Source organism: Macrotis lagotis, chromosome 3, assembly GCF_037893015.1.
Source record: "Macrotis lagotis isolate mMagLag1 chromosome 3, bilby.v1.9.chrom.fasta, whole genome shotgun sequence".
Lineage (NCBI taxonomy): Eukaryota > Metazoa > Chordata > Mammalia > Peramelemorphia > Peramelidae > Macrotis > Macrotis lagotis.
Window position 1 is genome coordinate 171,189,442 of NC_133660.1, and position 22,515 is coordinate 171,211,956.

The following is a 22,515-nucleotide window of genomic DNA, read 5'->3' on the forward strand; positions in this document are numbered from 1 at the left end:
ATTCAAACCAGAAGAGAAGTCAAACAATGAAGGGCACTATACCCTTTTTATGCATTTATTTTAGTATGAAAACCCCTCTTTACTACACTCTCTCTCTCTCTCTCTCTCATATACACATAGGAAAGGAGTGATTGTCTTTGTATAGCAAAAGGAGACATGAGTTAGCTGATAATGTATGGAAATAGAAATGTTTTTAGAAATTATTCAAACATGGGATGGCTAGGTGACCCAGTGGATAGAACACGGGCCCTGGAGTCAGCAATACCTGAGTTCAAACCTGGCCTCAGATACTTATAATTACCTAGCTGTGTGACCTTGGGCAAGCCACTTAACCCCATTTGCCTTGCAAAAACCTAAAAAGAAAAAAGGAAATTATTGAAACATGTATGCACATGCAAATTTTCTCTGATTAAATCTACCATTTTCCTTGTAATTTATCCTGACAGAATCTATATTTGACCAATTTTTTTTTGCCATCTTCTATAAAATACTTAGCAGAAACCACTTTAATAAATAATTTCAGAATTTTGACAGGGATTAATGTTAAACACCAATCTGTGGAGAGCAGGCTCTACCCTCTTTTTCTCTTTTGTAAACTATAACATTCATCATTCTCTAGTTCTATGGTATTTATCTTATTCTCCATTTCTTTTTGCAGATTTGGACTTCAATAATTATGCCCTTTGGATCAAATAGACTGATAAAGTCAAAGAAAACTACATGATTTTTCTGCCTAATTATAGTTCATTTGATCAGTAAAAGTAAAAAAAATAAAACCAGCAGATTTTTAAATAAGAAACATAGACAAAACTGACATAAAGTTTGGAATATTCTCAGTATTCCTTGATTAATACTAATTATTGATGAACTTCAACTTTAAGTCTTGAATAAAACCATTATTTACCACACTCAATATTTTTACTTCTAGAAAGAAGTCTTTATCAAATTATTTTTGTAGTCGTTGATAAAAATTTGGGGCTTGAGAACATCTTGATTTAGAAAAAACTCAAAAAACCAAAAACATTTGCAGAGTTTTTTTCTACTCTGTATTTAATACATTTTTTTTGTTTCCTTCATTCCTTCTTTCTGATCATTAAAATGGGAATAGTATACAGAGCTTAAGATCATTCATGAAATACTAAGTACTATAATGGCTCCTCTACTACTTTCAGATACAAACTTACCTCATCCAATCGAAAACTCTTTATTAATATATTATGAATGGATATGGGTCTATGTAAGTATAAAAGATTTGCTCAGATGCAATGTTTGTATCACTGGATTATCTCTCCTGTGTATATGTAGATGGTATGGATAGAATTTAGACAATTTTACAAAAGAATCATTATAAAATTAATTCGTTTGGAGAACCACATTTTAAGAGAGATATTGACACATTAGTTTTTGTACACAGAAAGTTGACTTGGAATGGTGAAGTTTCTAGGCAGCATGTACTATGAGCAATAAGTGAAAGAACCAGGAATATTTAACTTGAAACAGAGATGATTAAGATTTGTAGTCTTCTTATGTTTACAGAGCCTCCATATGGGATAAGATAGCATTTATTCTATTGATCTCTATGAGTAGAATTAGGACAAATGGAGAGAAGAAAATATTCAATGGTAGAGATCCTAAAAATACTAAAATATTTTATGATAATAGACTATGAAATAATAATATGTAATATATGCATTATAGTATTATTAAAGTATTATCCCCACCTAATAAATGAGGAAACTGATTAAGTTACATGTATATTGTCACAGTATTAAATTTTAGAGTCAAGTTTTGAATATAGAAATTCTGACTGTTGTCTGTGCTCCATACCACATAATAATGAGTTACTCATGAATGAAAATGTGAAAACAGAGACTAGATAATAGATACCAGCAAATTTCTGGAGGGAATTCAGAACCTAGCAGAAGGGTAGAGTAGTTATTCTCCAGGCTCCTTCTAAATTTAAGATTCTCTGATTCTCTTAGAGTCTGATTATCCTTCTATTTTCAAAACTAATCAATTATAAGTATATAGGTTTCTGATAGAATGAACCTTCTTGACTAAAATTAATTACGAGTTTGCTTATATTTTTTTATTATATTGGCACCACTACTTACCTGAGGGATATACAAATAAATTTATAAAAACAGACTTTAGGAAAGAATCATCCTGTGGAGTATTAGCCAAGTCATTTCCCTGCTCTGAACTTCACTTGAAAAATTAGAGGGTGACTGGGAGGATCACTAGGGTCTATTATAGGCTTTAAAGTGTTTGATACTGCAATTTCTTAAAGTTCATCAGTAAAATGTCAGTTCAATCTCATCTACATTAATTTTCATTTCAGTTAATAGTCTCTTGACTCTGACAACTGTTGGACACAGCTGGGAACACTGGGAAGCCAGGCAGTAAAGATTACTGAATATGGGAAATGTCTTCTATTCTTCACTGTTGCTGTGTTCTGTGAAACTGTGTCTTTACTACCACCACCCCCCACTCCCCCTCCCTGTTGTCTTTGTTGTCATCAGGTTTTAATTCTGGCTTTAGACAATTGTTTGGTATTTTATAATAGACCCGGATAATTTACTGCATGTTTTTTATGTTAGTATAAATTTGTTTGACATAGCATATTGTAATGGCCCCTCCACCTCCCTATTTATAAAGTGCTCTTCCCCTAGAGATATTCTTTATGTTCATACAACATTTCATTAATCCTCACCAAGAACTACCTAGGTAATAGTATCAACATTTTATAGATGGGAAATAAAAGAATCCTAAATTTGTACACAAAGAATTGAAAACTGGATAAATCACCAGGTTCTCATTGTAAATATGCCTCAGAATAAAAAGGACATCTTGAAATAGTGAATCCTTTAATAAGGGATGAAAAAAACCAAATTGATAATGTACATAAATGACAAATTTCAAACCAAAGGAATGACAAAATGGAGAGAGAAATTTGAGGTGCAGCACTAGGAGCCATAAGACTGAAAGTTAAATTACATAAAATAAAAAATATCTTGCAGGTATGACTGTGTCAAAGTAAGTCCCATCTGCAATACTCAGAAACAATTTGAATTATTTTCTTTACTCAGTGTCAAATACATTTTTTTGTATTCTAGTAGTTTCTGAGAATACAAATAGGTACTTGATAATTTATTTCAGAAATGTTTAGTTAGATTCATCAAGTATCATAATATATAAGGGGAAACAGAATAAAATTAAAAAATAGGTTTTCCTCTTCTCATATGTAGGCAAAAGATGTCCTTTTCTTTCTCTAAAGAGAGGAATATGATGTGGTCGATAGGATACTGCAATTAGTGTCAGGAAGACCTAGGGAGAATGTTTGGACATAGAATTTTAAAAACATAAGAAGAGAGCTGCTTGGAGACATGAAATGATTAAATTGTTTGAACCCAGGCCTTTCCAACTCTTTTACCTAGCCTCAGATATTTACTAGGTATAGGTCTATGGACAAGCCACTTCTCTTAGTCTCAGTTTCCCTATTTGTTATTAGGCACCTTACCCACTGAGTTATTATGAGGATGAAATAGACTTTACAGTAAAGCACTGGACTTGTCTTAAGATGCTCAGTAAATCATCTATTTTTATGAATAAAGCCTAAAATGAGGGACAAGTGGAACTCATTCAATAGAAATGATTTTCAGAGACAGTCTCAGGAATGAGATAAATGTCTATGTCCTTTCTACTCATTCTTTCCCTTTTCCTTGTCACTTACTTTCTGATACCTGCTCTGCTGAAGATAAATTCACCTGTTTGGAACATGGGCATTAGCTCTAACTGGCTTCATCCTTCTAGTTACAGGAAAAAGAAAGATCTTCTCTTTGATACTGTACTAATTCTCAAAGTGGTTAGATATGCTTTTTTGCTTGTTTGTTTTTTGTTTTGTTTTTAGATTTTTGCAAAGCAATGGGGTTAAGTGGCTTGCCCAGGGCCACACAGCTAGGTAATAATTTTTTTTTATATATTTAAGGCAGTAGGGTTAAGTGGCTTGCCCAAGGTCACAGAGCTAGGCAATTACTAAGTATCTGAGGCCACATTTAAACTCAGGTACTCCTGACTCCAGGGTCAGTTCCATTGTGCCACCTAGCTGCCCCTAGATATGCTTTTGGCAGTTGTGTTACTTTTTTCTTTCAACTTTTGAAACATTCTCTTTTCCTAAATGATGCTTTACCCAAAGTCCTCTTATTTTCCCCTTGTTTTGAAATTTCTCTATAATCTGTGGATTATTCCATCCTTTTTATCTGGAATAGTAATTCCCCAATCAAAGATACTTTCCCTAGGTCTCTCTGATGTTTTAAATTTCATTTATATTTAAGCAAACAATATAGTAACAACTATGATCTTCAATTTATTGGGTTGGGTATTGAAGGGTAGGAGATGAACAGTAAAAGGTATAATATCCTTTCTGTCCTTCAGAAAGTTAAAGTTTAGTTGAGGAGATAAAACCTCACCATCTCTAAATAATCTCTACTCAGTAAATCAATTTCCTTAGTATTCAGAATTATGGAAATGTTGCCTGAGATAGAGACCCTCCCCTTCACGGTGCCATAGATAAAATTATTTTTGGAGAAAGGAACAAAATCTGAACCTGCAATTTCAGTAATTCCACGGTGCAAATTCCCTTCACTGATACACACCAGAAATTCTTCTGTTTATAGAACTGCAGAGTTGACCAGAGTCAAGTGATTAAGTTTTGTCCCTAATCACAAAGCCCATATGAATCAAAGGCATCCTAGCCTCCAGACTGTCCCTTCATCTACCATTAACTTTTCATATAAAAACAAAAACAAAAAACAAATTCTTAAAATAACACTTGATGAATGCATATGAGAGGCTTAAGCATACTCCTATGTGAAATTCAGTGTTATCAGAAGTGTATGAGAAAAGGGGGAGGGAAGTTTTTCTGGAAAAAGCAGCAAAAATTAAATGGGTAGAAATGAAATCTTGATGATATAACAAAGAAAACAACAGTGAAGGAAGAAAGCGTGGATTGTGAATTGCAAGCATTTTTGCTCACCTGGAGTTGAGTCTATGAAGAGAAGGATGACCATTGGATTAATGAATCTCTATTGGGAAAGGGTTTTATAGAAAAAGCTTTCCAATCTGAACAGAAATTCCTTTCATAAAACATTCAACAAGTAGTCCAACTCTAGTGGGGTATGCCTGGTATGACATAAATGTAGAAATTTAGAATGATATCAAATTACAGAAGCAATGGATGCCAGACCAAGTTGTCTTAATTTTAATCAAAAGAAAAATGAGAACTATTGAAAGGTTTTTGAACAGAGAGATGAAATGATCAGATCTTTACACAATATTTCTTAATTAGACAGGATGCTCTATGAAGGATTGTTTAGGGGAAAAACAATCACAGAGACAGAAAGTTCTAATTGGAAGCTTCCCTAATAGTCCACATAAATGATAATAAAGTAACAATTGTGAGAATAAAGAGCAGATATCAAATGTGAAAAATATTGTAGAGAAAGTGTAACAGGAGTTGGGACTTGTTATAAGAGGGAAAGAAGAAGAAAGAATCAAAGAGCACACAATTCTCTCTGTCCTGGCACATATTTTCTGAGTTAAACTGGCTAAAGTATAAAATGATGAGAATAATTTTTGACCATGAGCTGTGGAGTCTCTGAACAGATAATCTAAGAAAAGAGAACTAACAATAAAGCAGTTAATGCCAAATGGAAAATGAGTTGTATGGACACTTTGTACTCTGGGATTTCAGAGGAGGAAGAGAGTAACTTCCTGATGATCAGTAATGATCTCACAGAGGAGATAGCATTTGATAATGAACAGCTTCTAACAAACTGGGAGAATAGTTGTGTACTATGCTGAGAACACAATAAAAAAGGACAATGTATTTTCAGGAATCAATGAATAAAAAAGAAAATTGTGTTTATGAGAATGGTTTTTACCTTCTCAAAATATATTTTAAAAAAAAATAAAAAATTCACTTCAAGAATCTTGCTAGTGAAGACTGGGGGAAAAAAAGCAAGATGAATGTTCTTAACATTTTCTCACATGAGGACCTGAAAAGAATTGCTTAGTATGAGAAGTTTTGTAGAAGCTCCCACCTGCTCAGGTAGATCTCCATTGATTAGATTTTTGTTCCAAATATTAAAGTACTTGTTATAATATTCTCTTTCATAGGTTCCAAATTAAATTGCACTGTACTTTCTCCAAAATGAAAGAAAATCTCATGCATATATCATAGATAGAAATGTACACAGGATATTAGAAGTCTTCCAATTCAGCTCCTTTATTTTACAGCATAGAGACAAGGAGAAGGAGGTTATTACTAACTCAAGATTACTTGGGGAGCAAGGGAACATAGCTAGGATTCAAACCCAGGTCTTTGGATCAGTGTTTTTCCCACTGGATCATACTACCTTAGAACCGCCATTTAAATGTTGGAGTTTTACTAATTGGGCTTGTAAAGAAGAACTAAACACCCATATTACTGGGGTCCATACCGCACTCGAAACACTCAAATTCTACCTGATATTTTTTCTCTTTTTTGAGATAAACCACTTATTAGTTAGAGGCATGTGGTTCTAATCTTTAAGATAGATTGGTTAATTCAGTGCAAGTACTACATAACCATTCACAGGCCATTGAGTTTAGCACTATTAAAGGGTAATGTCCCCTCTGGGAATTGTGTCTATTGCAGCCACATTATCCATATAGAGTCTTTTTATCATCACTAGGCAGGTAAGGGGATTAAAATAAAAGGTTTTGTCAAGTGTGCAGTTGCACAAAGAAGCTTTATTTGGAAATGACCCTGTATTATAGTCCAAAATAAACAAGCATCCAAATGAACAGGTCTGTGCAGGGTTACACCAGTTAGAAGGGTAGCATGTTTCTTTTGAAGGCATTATGCATAATGATAAGGTAGGGTTCTCCTCTTTCTGGCCTAAATGATCCAGGGGAAAGGGGAAGGTAGAGTGGAGGCCTTTTTGTCTTTTTTATTGGAGTATAATAAAACCTAATGGAATAAATCTAGAATCATCTTTCCCAGCTTTTAAAATCCCATGACCATTTTTAAGATACTCTCCATTTCCTTTATTTTCTCTGGTGTAATGCCTTCATTATTGATTTTAATATGCAAATTTTTGTAGCTCAAAATGGAAGAAAATGTTATTTCTTTTTTTCTGTTATTCTCTTTTCTCTGAAATTGAATGGTTATGGATTATTCCAGTTAAATCCATATACTGTGATGAAGCCTTGGCTTAGTCATTGGTTATACTCAGTCCAAAAAGTTATATGCCTCTCCAGCTGCTGTATATATCTCATGCAGTTAAATCGTAAGCTGCTGAACAGTTTTGTTTTCAGATATCTAGTGCCCCCAACAGGAAGTTATCTAGCATCTAGCAGATGCTTAATGAATGTGGAAAAGCAGTTTTCAATATAGTTGATGTTTTGAATTGCATTTTCAAGCTCCAGAGTTCTAACTACAGGAGGTTTACATGAAAGTTGAGGATATAGTCATACACTGAGTATATCAGACTGGTTTAATGGAAAGAATATAGGGTTTTTTAAAACCATGTCCATAGCAAGGGTGTCCTGATTTTTGTGAAGAGTTGTTTTTTTAATTCCCTCAAAGATGCTCATCCAAAATAGGAGGGTGGGAAAGGTCCCTACCAGCTTTTTCTTCTGATTGGATTCCCAATCAAATCCCAATCAAAAGATGGGGAAGAGTGCCATCATCCACTAATTTACCTACCAAACAGGTAAAGTTTCCAAAATCTATTAGGATATCTAAAACTGCTGCTTGGGAATCCTGGTCTACCCAACTGAATATCGAAGATAAAAAGTGAAAAATGCAATAGTTAAAATACTTCCAAATATTTAAATAATGACTGTTGACTAAAATATCCAGATAATCATTATTTACTAGTTAGTGTTTATGTCTTAAATTATAATCCATCTATAATTTCTTTTGAAGTATTGTGACAAGTCATTTGTACCATTCTATGAATCATCTTCAAAACCTTGTGTATGTATGTGGATATATATATATATATATATATATATATATATATATATATAGAGAGAGAGAGAGAGAGAGAGAGACTAAGCTAATAGGATGTTTCTTTTTTGACCAGGCCTGATTGGTGTTCTGGTTCAAAGAGGATAATGCTCTTGAAAAAGTCAGTGCTTTGATTATTTGCTTCTATTATTGTTTGAAGAGTGTATGCATGTGGGTGTGTGTGGGGGAGAAGGTTTTGACATTCTTTTTCACGAATATGAAGAGATTTATTTTATTTCAACTATTATTCATATTGTACTTAAGGCAGTTAGAGTAGCTTTGGACCACTGAAGGAAATGATGTAAAAATTTCAGATTTTAATCATTCCTGCAAATCTGAAATTAACAGAAATCCACAAATAAATTAGACAACTGAGGTGGGTCATTATTTCCTCTTAATTAATTTACTTTCTATGTCATAAATGTCATATATTTCTAACTTTCTCATTACTAATTACCTTTACTCTAACTAAAGTAATTAAAACAATAAAAGGAACAATAATATCACATTTAAAATTAATATTTCTAACAGAATCTGATAAGAGAATGAATGATGGATTGGATCCTGGACTGACTTTCTGAGTTAGAAAAATCTCAGTTCATATCTTCCTTCTGACAAAATATCTGTGTGTTCCATGGCAAATTACTTAAGCTTTCAAGGTCCCTAGGAAAAATTCTCATAATCAAACTCAAATGGAAAGCTATCTGAAATTTAATAGAGGACGTTTTCTCATATGGAGGCCCAAACATTTATAAAATTAGAAGTCAGAACCAAAAATAAATGTAGAGAATCTTATAGAATTAATTATAATTATGTTAATATTTTTACAGAATTCTTACAGAATATGAACACATTGGTTTCTAGATAACGTAGTTCAGACAAAAATAGGCCTTTTGTTATAAAATGTTTCAATAGATTGTAGATTGACACTGATTTTTTTCTTATTAATATTTTACTTTTCCAATTACATGTCATGAAAGTTTTTCAACCTTCATCCACATACGTATTTATGTTACACAATTTTCTTCTATACTCCCTTCCCAATCCATTCCCCTAAGTGTAAGCATTCTAGTGAACATTGTGCATCTATACTTGTGTTTAACATGTTTACATCTTAGTTACTTTGTGTATGAGGAATTAGAACTAAGGGAAAAGAAAGAAAAACCACAGAATACTTCTTTCCTATGAAGATTTTTAAAGAAGTTAACAACGTGTTCATATTGAGTCTGTAGTTTGGATTTTTTTTGGCTTGTTTGTTTTTATTTTTATTTTTTTTTTCCTTTATGTGGATGTGAATGGCTTGGTCTATAATAGGTCTCCCAGGATTGAATCAGATCTCTGAACTCCTGAAAGGAACTGCATACATTAAAGTTGATCAACTCACAGTGTTGTTGTTAATTAATATTGTTCTCTTGATTCTACTCCCTTCACTCAGCTTCCATTCCTATAATTCATTCTGTAGAGTCTGACCATTCATGATTTCTTATAGAACAATATTATTCCATAACATTCATATACCGTAAGTGAGCATCCCTTCAATTTCCAATTTTTTGTCACTACTAAAAGGGCTGCAATGAATATTTGGGAACATGTGAAACTTTTCTCATTTCTTATGATTTCTTTTGGATTTAGGTCTAGTATTAGTATGGCTGAGTCAAAGGGTATGATCAGTTTTACTGCTCTTTTGGCTTAGTTTCATATTCTCTCCAGATTGGTTGGATTAGTTCACAACACCACTAAAAGTATATTAATGTTCCTTCCACAACCTCTCCAATACTGATCATTTTCTCTTTTTTAATCATAGCCAATCTGATAGAGGTGATAACTCATAATTCTTTTTATTTGCATTTCTCTAATCAGTAATGATTTAGAGCATTTTTTCTTATGATTATATATAACTTTAATTTCTTCATATGAAAATTGCCTTTTCATATCTTTGACCATTTTTCATTTGGGGAATGAAATGGTTAGCACTCTTTTAGTTTTTTTACTTATTTTGATTGTTGAGTTTTTCTCCTTTGGCTTAGGGAATATAGTTCTGAGCTTTATGTGCTGGGACTGGGGTCTTGAACCCTGGTTTATCATTGCTCAAGATGTTGCCAATGCAGCCCAGGCTTTTCCTATGCAAGTTTCCTCCTTTATGTCCAGACTGCCCGTGCAGTGATTTGTTCCCTGGTCTGTTATCTCACTGTTCCACTATTCATCCTTTGTCTGAGGTTGAGACCCTCCTTGCTAGCTTGCAATCTAGTTGCTGGGACCTTGGCTGTACTGTGGCTAAAAGCCTCCTGCTAACTTTCCCATTCTCCCACCTTAGCTGGGCTTTATTCCCCCTTTTACTCAAATTGACAGACCTCCACAGTGTCTATAGCTGAAAACTTGTTTTGATCTTATTTTCTTTTGTTTGTGGGATCTGTAGCTTAAATGTCTATGTAGATGCTTCATTTAATGCTGTGTAGGAAAAGCTCCAGGAGCATGCTAACTTCATGCCGCCATCCTGTCTTCACTGTGGATGTCCATCTGACATTGAGTTTTCATATCTGTATGAGTCCTTCCTTTCCAAGGATAATTTCATAAATGGTGCAGGGCTGGAGAGTTTAAACTTTATTAACTCAAGACAATCAATTTTAATGCTTTTTTTGTCACGATATCATGGCACTCTTAAAATTGATAACAAATTTAAAATATCTTCTACACTTTCACAACTGTCAATGTCTAGAAAGGATATGATCTGTTAATTTTTTTCTTAAGAATCTTTTTTTTAACCTTGGAAAAATCACTTATCTTTCTTGACCCCATCAGTTTCTTCCTTTAAAAAAAAGGAGAGCCTAGACAAGTTCAAGTTCCTTTCTAGATGCAAATCTTTGATCCTAGCTCCCTCCTCTCTATCCCTTATTGTTGATATGACAAACTTTGAGCAAATGTTCACCCTGATAGCTTTCCTCTAACTCCAGATAGAAATAGAGCCTCCCTTTATTGTAGTCCTGTAGCATTGCACATATCCTTGTATTATAGTTATATGTGTTTCTCTTCCTTATAGTCCTTAACATCCATCCAGTGTTATGGAAAATTGAATTTGAGCTAAAATACTGATTGTGCAACCTATTGCTTTGTGATTTTAGAGCAGACAAATACTCTGTGGGCTTCAATCTTTACCTATAAAATGAGCACATTGGTTTGGATAACCAAGTCTTTTTAGCTTTAGGTTTAAGATCCTTTTACATACTAAATTTGCATTTGTTCAGTGACTTAAGGTTAACAAAAGTGAAAATTCTGTGCTGCCTCCAGTTTTCCATTTATTCATCCTTCTCCAAAAGTATTCTCTCTCCTTACTTTTAGTAGTCCTTACTAATAACATCCTCACTAATAGCATCCTCCCCTTTTAACCAGGCCAAAAATCTGGCATCAATTATTTATACTCCAGTATGAATTATTTTCCAATCAATGCATTGCTTCTCCAAAGTATTTATTTAAACCATTAATATCTAATGGGAAGAAAAGATCCTATTTCCTGTCAAGGGAAGTTCTGACTTAGCAGATGGAATGATGTAGAAGGAATAAGAGGTGTCATATATTTAAAAATTACCTTATGTTTAAAGCTTGTTCTGAAATTAAAGGTATCTTTATCTTTGTATAATAAAAGCAGTGAATCTTAAAATTAGCTCTAGGAATCACTAGAGGCTCTCTAGACATTTTGAGAATTTACAAGGCCAATTTTTTTATAATTCTAAGTTGTTTTCCTTTATAATAGGTAAATATTGATAGAGATAAAGCAATAAACAAAAGCTTTTTGATTGTTTTCAAGACTGAAAGAAGTTGTCATTCCATCATGTTTAGTTTTTTCTGACTCCTTGTGAGTCCACTGGAGTTTTATTGACAAAAATACTAGAGTAGTTTTGCCAATTCCTTATCCAGGTCATTTTATAGATGAAATAAATAGTGACTTGTGACTAAGTCACTTGCCTGAGTCACACAATTAGAAAGTGTTTGAGATCAGATTGCCTGAGTCACACAATTAGAAAGTGTCTGAGATCAGATTTGACTGCAGGAAGATAAGTCTTCTTGACCCCATGTCTAATACTCTATATACTGTATTACCTAGTTGTAACTGTAAAGAGCCAATGAGTCCAAGAGGTTTTGAAGAGACACTGGGTTAAGGTCTGGGTTCTAGTGAACCTTCTTGCTGTCATTCTGTTACATGGCTTGGGGCAAATCATTTTTCCCCTCTGGAAATCTGGATCAGTTTTTCCCACTCCATAATATGGAATTAAATGATGTCTAAGGTTTTTTTTTCCCCCCAAGTTTAACAAGTTAAAGTGTTAGTGTGTTGGGAAAAAAACAAGATGAGAGATCTGCCATCTCCTATCTCTGACTCCCACTACCAGGTTCCAGAGTTTTCCTCCAAGGTTGATGAAGGGAAAATATCCAGATATAGAAGCTAGCCCTGGTAAAGTTTACCCTCAGCCTGCATTCTCACAGTGGGATATATATCCTTTCCTTTTAGTAAACATCTAACCATACTTCAAGATATAGCTCATAGCCCACCATTTCTGACAATTCCATGCAAATATATCTTTTATTTTTTCATATGTATATATTATCTCCTTCAAATCAATCCCTTATATTCCCATTGAACTAAGTATAGCCAACACTTTAAATATAATAGGTGCTGAATAGAGACTTAGTTTAATTTGATCTGTGAGACTGGGTTGGGTAGAAGAGAGGTAAACAGGACAAGGATATGAATGACAGAAATGATAAAAACAAGGATGAATTTCATTTTTCTTATCCCAGGGAATTAGGTTGGGAGTTAGAGGAATATTCAAAGGGACTCTCTGTATTCTACATCTTGCTCTATTTCCTCCATCCTCCATTTACAAGTGAATATGTATGACTAACCAATCTATGCTTAACCTTAACCACCATCAAATGAACCAGGAAATATCCATAGTGAATCAAGTTCACCATAAGCAATAATTGCCTTGGGCATCAATATCTTCATTTTTAATTGAAGGTGTTAATTTAGATGAAATTTAAGATCCTTTCCAGTTCTTAAACTTTCTAGTTTAAGTAAGGTAAATTATTATCTGAAATACTAGAATAAAGGGCTTAGATGAGGTTAAACATGTCAGAAAATCTCAGAAAAGAATCCTAATAAGTCCTACAATAAATAAGTAGCAGAATTACTTGGCTAGTAATTTTTTTTTTATTTACCAGTAGTTCAATTGCATTTTTGTTGAAATGCCTTCCAACAACCCAGATTATAACTCTGATATTTCCTCATATTAAATCTTCAAGTCTAAAAAATATATTCTATTACCAATCTGGTTGATGAATTTTTGATGAATTTTTACAAACATAGCTAGCCAACTCTTCAAGAAACAATGAAATGCAGGGTGGCAAAGATTTACTGGGTCTACTCCTATTTTATCCTAGGGAGATGTGGTCAGTGTGGGTATACATTCATACATGTACACATATACATACATTTGTGTGTATCTATATATGTATTTATATGTGTATATATACATGAACATGTTATGTATAGTATATAAATGCTAGTTATTATTATTTAACTTAGTTTCTCAATATTTATTTCAATAAACATGACATCAGAATAGCAGAAATGCAAGGGGATTGAAGCTTCTGACTATTAATTTGGTTTTTTGTTCATCAAAGGACTTATTTGAATGTTATGTGATTTTTGAGAAATATAGTATAAATTCTACAGTAAAGTCAAGTGTTGAAAGATATGTGCCCTACTGGAAATAAACTGTTTTAAATAATTAACTTGGCATCTTTCTTAAAATTTGTCTACTAGGTTATTTAGTTTAAAAGGCAAGTATTGTATTTCAAAGACCTGCTGTATTTCATTCTATACATCTTCATTGTACAATTTCATCCCCCAAAAGAACTGTCTTTTTCACTACTTTCATAACTCTCTCCAAGGAAATAGGCAAGAAACAAGATGAAGTGACTAGGTATAAGATTTAAACCCTTCTCTTCCCTAGAACCATAAATAATACTATTGTACCCTGGGGCCTCCAAAAATAATGCCACTTTGTAAAGTAACAACAGTAGCCCTAGGCTTGTTTTCTCAGGATTAAAACGTATACAGGAGAGGCATCTACTAACAGTAGTTAGGGAAAACAAGGACAACTTAATTAAGTCTTTATGAAAAACAACCAGGTCTAGGTAAAGGATAATAATTCTGTCTTCAATGATCTGTGCTAGATAATCACCAAAACAGCTCATTAAACATGCCTAAAGGCCTTTCTGGTACAGAAAAACTGTCAACATTCTGCATGTTTCATTAACTGCTAGGAGATTTTAATTTTGTAGATTTATTTCCCCAGAAGCAAAGATCTACCTGACAAGTAAAGAAAAGGCTTATATTCAGTCTAACCTTACGACTATTTGTTTTCTCTCCCATCTCTTCTTTTAGGACCACCCCAAAAAACAGTGTCACCCAAACAAGAACATGAAGATAGGAAGCAGGATAAAATCACAGACAAAGGAAGTGAAAGTGGGACTTCTTGTAATGAGCTCTCCACTTCTAGTTGTGATAGCCACTCAGAAGCCAGCACCCCTCAAGATAACCCAACTAATGCCCAGCAGGCAGCAGCCCATCAACCAAATACTTTGACATTGGATCGCCCCTCCAAAAAGGCACCTGTGCAGTGGATGCCGCCACCAGACAAACGCAGGAACAGTGAACTCTTTCAGACGCTAATTAGCAAATCTCGTGAAACAAATCTTTCTAAAAAGAAAGTGTGTGAGAAATTGAGTGTGGAAGAAGAGATGAAAAAATGCATTCAGGATTTTAAAAAAATCCACATTCCAGATTATTTTCCAGAGCGCAAACGCCAATGGCAGTCGGAACTGTTGCAGAAGTATGGATTATAGTAATTGTCTGCTTCACAAAATAATTCAAGTAATATCCAATGTTGATTCAATTACCAATATCTGACTGATGTCCTCCTTATGGTCTATTCTGCAGTTGGTGTGGTCCTTGCTGCTCCTCTTCCCGTAAACAGTAGATAGTGAACTGTACCTGATTTTGTTTTGCTTTTTTTAAAAAATTGAAAAAAAACCCCAGAAATGAAACAAACGCAAATACAAAATGAAAAATGATGCGTCTGATCTAAAGCAGTGTATAAGCGTGAAGTGAAAATGTGCATGATCAAGAATCTTGGAATCTTGATTTTTCAAGCTCTAGTCAACTGGACATCTTGTCATTTTGTAGTACATCAAATGCCAATCATCATATCACCCCATGTTATGTCACCAATAAACATAACTTAATATGGATAAAGTAACATGAAGTATAAAATATTAGAAGATGGTTATAGAACCCAGTCCCCAACTGTCTCATTGTTAATGCAATAAAGCAAATCTCTCTTTTGCATGAGCACAATGTTAAAATTAAGTCACACACAAAAAAGGAAAGACCAGTGGATTGCTTGGATAAATATTTGTTTCAGGCCAAGCTTCTATATTTAAGGTGTGATGGGGTTTGAATTAATTTTGTTCCAGATCTGTGGTTTTCCTGTTTGTATGGTGTTCTTTATGTAAAGATGGTGTAAATATGCCTTATACTGTTTTATTATGGCACCAACATTCATCTATTAGTGCTTGTCAGGATAATTTCTGTGAAATGCAAATGGTTGTGAAAATTGGTCTGATGGTACTCTGAAAGTTCCTGTTTATTATGTTAGTCAACAAAATTGGACAAATGGAAAAAAAAAGATCTTAATGTGTTTATTAAAAAGGAACATGTGATAGAATGATTTTATGTCCATGGCCTCATCTTTATAATCAGTAAATTGCTAAATTATTTCTAGTTCATTTCTCAAACTCTAAACTAATATGGACAAACAGAATTATATTTTCTCATGTCTGGGCCAGAATTCATATTGCAGGACCAAGGCATGCAAGCAACATGAGAAGCACCCTCATATCAACTTTCAGTGTAAAGTTCAGTTGATTATGGTTAGAGGCAACAACCCTGGGGTATCAGCCTTAATGGGCTACATTGAAATGAGACAGAGCTCACCTGGGAGAAGGTAATCAGGGTTGTGGTAATGGCCTATCTAAAAGATTACTATTTTAATTATTTTAAATAATTTAATTATTTTTCCCAACTAGGTGCTGAACTTACTCTGTTAAAGGAATCTAAAGTGATGAGCATCCTCTAAATATAATGCCTTAGGGTCAAACCCAATTTGCTCCAAATCTTAGAATTCTGTAGACACTTTATATTGGAGGTAAATTAGAGATCATATGGAGATTCAAGTCCATACATAGAGCATCTATCTTTGATTTATCTAGATCATAGTTCATAATTACAACAAATAAACTTCATTGGAAAAAGCACTAAATTTTTTAATTGATCTGACAAAAATATCAGAAGTGGCTGTAGAAAACTTGGGAATATCTCTCTTATAAATGACTCAGTTAGATGGCTCAGTGGATGGAGTACTGGGACTAGAGTCAGGAAGACTGAGTTCAAATCCAAACTCAGAGTCTCATTAACTGTATGACCCTGAGCAAGTCACTTAACTTTATTTACCTTAACCTTTTAGGGAAGGAAATGGCAAACCACTTAGTATCTTTGCCAAGAAAACCCCCTTCAGAATCATAAAGAACGGTACATAACTGAATAACAACTCTTATAAATCAGTATACTAGAAATCAATCGACAACCAGTTGGTTCAGAATGAATAGGTTATTTCTTTTTAGTCACACATAAAAAAAATGTGGTCTCAGTTTATTAGAGGTGATTCACATATTAAAATGCTCATGTACTCATATTGCTACTAAAAATGTTGTAAGGAGTAGATTAGAGAGTAAGTAAGGAAGAAGGAAGAGTAAGGCAATTTTTTCAAGAAACACATTAATATCCTGTGTGGGTAGTAGATATATCTTTGAGTGGCAATGGGATAAGTTACTTTTTCAGACTTATATGATGAAATAGAAAAATAGAGAGGTAAATTACATAGCTCACTCAAAGAGAGAAAAAAATCTATAACATCATTATCAATGTCTGTTTTATAATGTCATGCCATTAGAATTATAATTTTTATATATGGGAGGTATTTAGTTCAATTTAAGTCAACCAGAGCTCAGAGAGGAGGAATAATCTTCCCAGGCTCACAGATCAAGAAACTAACAGATCAGGGGATGGAAGCCAGGTCTTTTGTGTCCCATTCCAGTGTTTACCATCATTGTTTCTCATCTGATATTCCTCATATTTGATTCCTCAAACCTGCTATATCAGCAAGAGCAAAGCATGAGGAAGTAGTTTGTCATTACTCATTGATATGAGTACTGAAACATTTACCATCAAAAGCCAGAAGATTAGAATACATAATAACCTGAGGTCTTTTCTAGATATAAAAGTTATAATTTTATGATACGAAACTCATAAGGTAGATTATCTAGACAAGCAAATAAGCTTCCCTTGAATGTAAATTCCTCCCTTCCTCCCTTTTTAGCTTGAGATAATCAAGTTAAGTTAGAGATTGGGGGCATGAATTTTCCTAATCTTTGTACTTCACTTTAGGTATTCTGATAAAAGAAAATGCATATCTTCAGATCACCTTTAAGTAAGAAACATGCACATGCCCCCTGCCTTATAACAGTAATAAAATTTAATTTATTGTGTGTGTGTGTGTGTGTGTGTGTGTGTGTGTGTGTGTGCATGTCAGTGTGGTATGTGTGTGTATATGCAAAAATATTGAATCATAGATTCAATTTAATTGTGCTAGATCTTAGAAATGGTGGTTTTTACAGATGAGGAAAATGAAGCACACAAAGATTAAGTAACTTTGTCTAAGTCAAGAAGGTGCAAGGAAATAGGCTTTTATTTGATAATACTATCCTGTCCCTGATAGTAACTGTGCTAAATGCTCTATAAGTGTAATCATCTCATTTGGTCCTGGGGGAGTAAATATCAGAACTGTGATTTGAACCTAGATCTTGATTCCAAATTCAGGGTTCTTTCTCTACACTATGCAGTTACTTAAGAAGATTACAAGAATTTCATGGGGGGGGGGGGGCAGCTAAGTGGCCTATTGGATAAAGCACTGGCCCTGGAGTCAGAAGTACCTGGGTTCAAATCCAGTCTCAGACACTTAATAATTACCTAGCTGTGTGGCCTTGGGCAAGCCACTTAACCCCTGCCTTGCAAAAAAAAAAAAAAAAGAATTTCATAGAAAACTCTTTTCAATTAAGTTCAAATAACATTATTTTTGAGTTGACATTAAGGGGGAATTTGTTTATACCCCTTTCCTTGCTATCATTAAAAAAAATAGCATAGAGTAATTGTTATCATTTACTAGTACATTTTTGACCCACTTCTGTGATTTCATCAATCCAGTGATCCTTGAGTTATGTGAACCTCCTCCTCTGATACTGGTCAGCATCTCCTTTATAGTCTTATTTTCCTGGAGGCTTTGAATGGTTAAATTAAATTACTTACTTATGTAGGTATTTAAGTAGGTATTATGATATGTATTAAAAAAAAAAAAGCAAGGGAGTGAACCTGTCTTCTTAACTTAAATTTAGCTCTCGATTTATACTGCCATATTTTTCCCTCTTCAGAGTGTCTATAATAAATGCTTAGTAAATGAATTAAATTAAATTGTGTTGAGTTTGTAAAGACAAACAAAATTTAGAGAAATGTCAATGATCTTTATTGAGAAATGCAAGCCTAGGGAGAGACAGAATCTGAGAAATGAGTGTAGAAACATTCATGAAACTAGGAATTCATAAAACTTCATACATATTAAGTAGTATAAATGTGCCCTGAATGAGTACTCATATCAAAAATCTTTTGGAATTCTAGAAATGAAACACTTGGTAGCCATGAGACTCTGAGTGATTGAAACAATCTTTCTGTACCATAGTTTCCCCATCTGTAAAAGAGGGTGTTGGACTCACAAATTCAGAGGTCTTTTCCAGTCCTAAATCTATATGTCTTTGAAAGCATATGATCCTGTGACATACTGAGACTGAGAGAACAAAGGCTAAGTGTGTGAAAGAAACAGATAATACAAATGGAAACTATCAGGCTTTATCCATTCTTGGTTATAATTGATTTCTTAAATGATTCACATCATCTTTGAAATATTTTACATGGTTCCTTTTTTTTCAATTCTTGAGAGTAAACTGGTCTTTGACTCTGAAAGGTTTGACTATTTTGAAACCTAATGTTCCAGATTATTTCAGATAGCAGGAGTACAATAAATAAGACCTCAATTCAATCTGATCATTTTCAAATATCACAAAAGTGATGTGTAGGTGATTTGTCATAATGCCAATTCCTTCCAACCATCTCACTCATTTAACTTCTTTGGTTTTGGAAAATGAAAGTCAAAAACATTAGAATTAAAGATGAAGTCAAATCCTCAAATGTTCATTGAATAGTTCTTAGAACCTCAAAAATGGAAGATGATTTGATGGAAATTTGAGACACATTTCTGAAAACAAATGCTAATGCTTGGCTTAGAAGATTTGTTTTTCAGAGTGAAAAATTAGGGAATAATAAAATAGTAAATATTATGGAGTGAAAAATCAGAGTTATCTAAAATATGTAGCAGAGTTAAATTTCTGAAATTTACCAGTCCAATCTATATGTAAAGTATGATTGTCTCTATGGCATTCCTGACATAGTCACATATTTGAAAATATTTAGTGTTGGGAACTCATTTTCTCCAAGCATAGTTTTTCTTATCTATATAATGTTGCATCCCAAACTGTCCAGTTTATAATAAAAGAAAATGAGGCAGTTTTGAGATAATAGCACTTTATTAAAGGGTTGATGTCCCCCTCTAATGACATAGACTTCAGTTTTTCTTTACCATCTGAGATACCCCTTGTCCTCAGAGCATTAATTTTATAGTATTTGATGCTCTGCTACACAAAAGAGACAAAGTAAAATAGAGTTTCATTGGTTTATTGACCTTGCTCTTGACTCTTTAGGAGGACCAGAAATGATGCCTCAGGGGTGGCTGGGTGGTACAGTGGATAGAACATCGGCCCTGGAGTCAGGAGTACCTGAGTTCAAATCTGAACTCAGACACTTAATAATTACCTAACTGTGTGGCCTTGGGCAAGCCACTTAACCCCATTGTCTTGTAAAACAAAAAAACCTAAAAAAAATAAATAAAAAAGAAATGATGCGTCAGCATGAATAGTCATAGGATGACCAAGACAAGGATGATTTCTGTGGACTAAGTGCTCTTAAGATGTCTCTCTGTTCATACTGAGCAGTTCATAATTACAAGAACAAATTGGGAACTCCTTCCATAATGTGTAAAAACGTAAGAGGTACTCTCACCCAAACCAGCCATGGTCAGGTACTCATCAAGTTAAAAGGTAGAGGTAGTCTAGTTAGCATTTCATGGCTAGGCAAATGAATTTAGTAGCATATTAGTGACCAGTAAATTTATAGTTTAGAGTTTAAAGATTTGGAGCATAGTATAAGGAAGAATCTATCTTATCTAATTATTTCTAAATATAATATATGTAAAATATTTGCTAATGTATAAATATAATTCTTATACTAATATTATTTGACTTGAATGAATAAATGTATATTAATAGATAAGCATAGCATTATAATCACTCCCTCTGTGGAATCACACTAAACTGAAAAGTACTGATTGAAGTAAAATAGGGGTATAATTAAATTCATCTATCTTAACAGTATAGTAGAATATTTTTCGTTCCATCAATTCAGACTCTGCCTCTATAATACTTCCACCCATCACTCCTAGCTCTGTCTTCTGGGGCTGTAAAAAATAAGTCTAATTCTTTTTTCCTTTGACAGCACTTCAGAGACTAGAAGGTGGTTACCTTGTCCCTTAAGTCTTTTCTCATCCAGGCTATATATCCTCAGGTGCTTCAAGTTATTGCTTCTAGTCCCCTCACCATCTGAATCACTCTGCTCTAGATGCTCCCCTGCTTGTCAGTGTTTGTCCTTAAATGTGTTACATGAGACTAGAAACAAAACCATGGACAAGCAGTGAAGGTATTTTATATGACTGACTTTTTAAAAATAGCCATAGCATCTATACTCTGCTCTAGCCAAGTTAGTACTAAATGTGTCCCTCATGATACTGAGAACAGAATAAATCAAACATCTGATTGATTGAGTGATGATGTTAGCCTAGGAAGCAATGCATTTTAAACTATCAATTTTTTTTAGGGGAATGAATTTGCTTTTAAAAAGAATTGTTTATTGTGTCTTCCTGAGGGGATTTTTGGCCCAATTTCTTTAAAGCTACTTTCCCTTTCCAGTCTGTAGGTTTATTGTGTGTGTTTGTCTACATGTTCTATAGAGATAATATTCTCCATTTAATTGAAGTAAAAATTTACATGAACATAAATATTATATATAATGTAGACTATTAAGTCCATAAAAAGTTTCTTAAAGACATTTAATTAAACAGACTACAATAAGGATCATTTTAACAACAACTTAATTTACTAAATACTAAACAATTTATTATTGGTTTGTTAAATAATTGAAATTTTAGAAAATAATATGGGAAACAGGAGGTATTTGCAGGAGGTATTTTCAAATGTTGATTTATTTCTATGTAAATGAGAATTTCTTAGGGGAATGAAATAAAATCAATTAAATTGGAAGCCTGGAGATTTAAATTCTAGAGTTGATCTTGTCATTTGACCTTGGGTGAACATTTTTGTTTCTCAGTTTCCTCATTTTTTAAGAGGGCAGGAATGTTGGTATAATAAAATAGACTGAATAATACATCCTTCAAATCTAAAAAAACAAAACAAACTATTCTTCCTTAGATTATTTATTACATTAAAAATGCAAACTCCTTATGATAAGGGATTGTTTCATTCTTAGCCTACAAAGTAGCTGTATGACCCTGGGAATTAACCTTTTTCAGCTCATTTCCTCATTTGTATAACAGGGATAATAATATACCCTTACAAGATTCTTGTAAGGATCAAAAGAGGTAAGAGAAATGTTTTTTACACATTCAAGTGCTATCTATACACTCACTAAAATTATTGATTTTTTTGTTATTCTAGAACTAATACTTAGCGCGATGCCCATCATTTAATAGGTTCTTAATAAATGCTTTTTGATTGACTGAATGAATCAATGACCCCATATTATCTATTCTTCAACATAGTGATTAACTAAAGCAAAGAATGACAGAAGAAGCTAGAGAAAGGTTCATCTAATTTTCTTCTTAGAGCTTGGAGTATGCTCATTCAATTACCCTGTTTAAAGAAGAAATTTGTTTGAAAATGGAGTGCATCTAAATAGTATTTTAGTGAATATTAAAGCAATCACTAAACTTCTCTGTCTGTCCCTCTTTCTCATATCAACTGATCTATTTATTTATTTAGGTAGGTGGGATGGTCTAGACTTCAGATTTCATTGACATGAGCTGCATGCTGATATGAAAAGTATCTCC

The 22,515-nt window shown here is 33.5% G+C and overlaps 1 protein-coding gene across 3 annotated transcripts in view; it reads left to right on the forward strand.

The window, feature by feature from the left end:
- Nucleotides 1–15,827, forward strand: part of KCTD8 (potassium channel tetramerization domain containing 8) — a 293,990-nt gene extending 278,163 nt beyond the window's left edge. The window contains exon 7 of one of the 3 annotated variants that reach the window (XM_074229520.1): nt 14,575–15,827. In XM_074229520.1, coding sequence (XP_074085621.1) covers nt 14,575–14,959 — 385 coding nt within the window. In that variant the 3' untranslated portion in view covers nt 14,960–15,827. Of the gene's footprint in view, nt 1–14,498 lie in introns of all 3 variants that reach the window. The other 2 variants (XM_074229519.1, XM_074229518.1) reach the window with 2 other exon arrangements.
- The last annotated feature ends 6,688 nt before the right edge of the window (nt 15,828–22,515 follow it).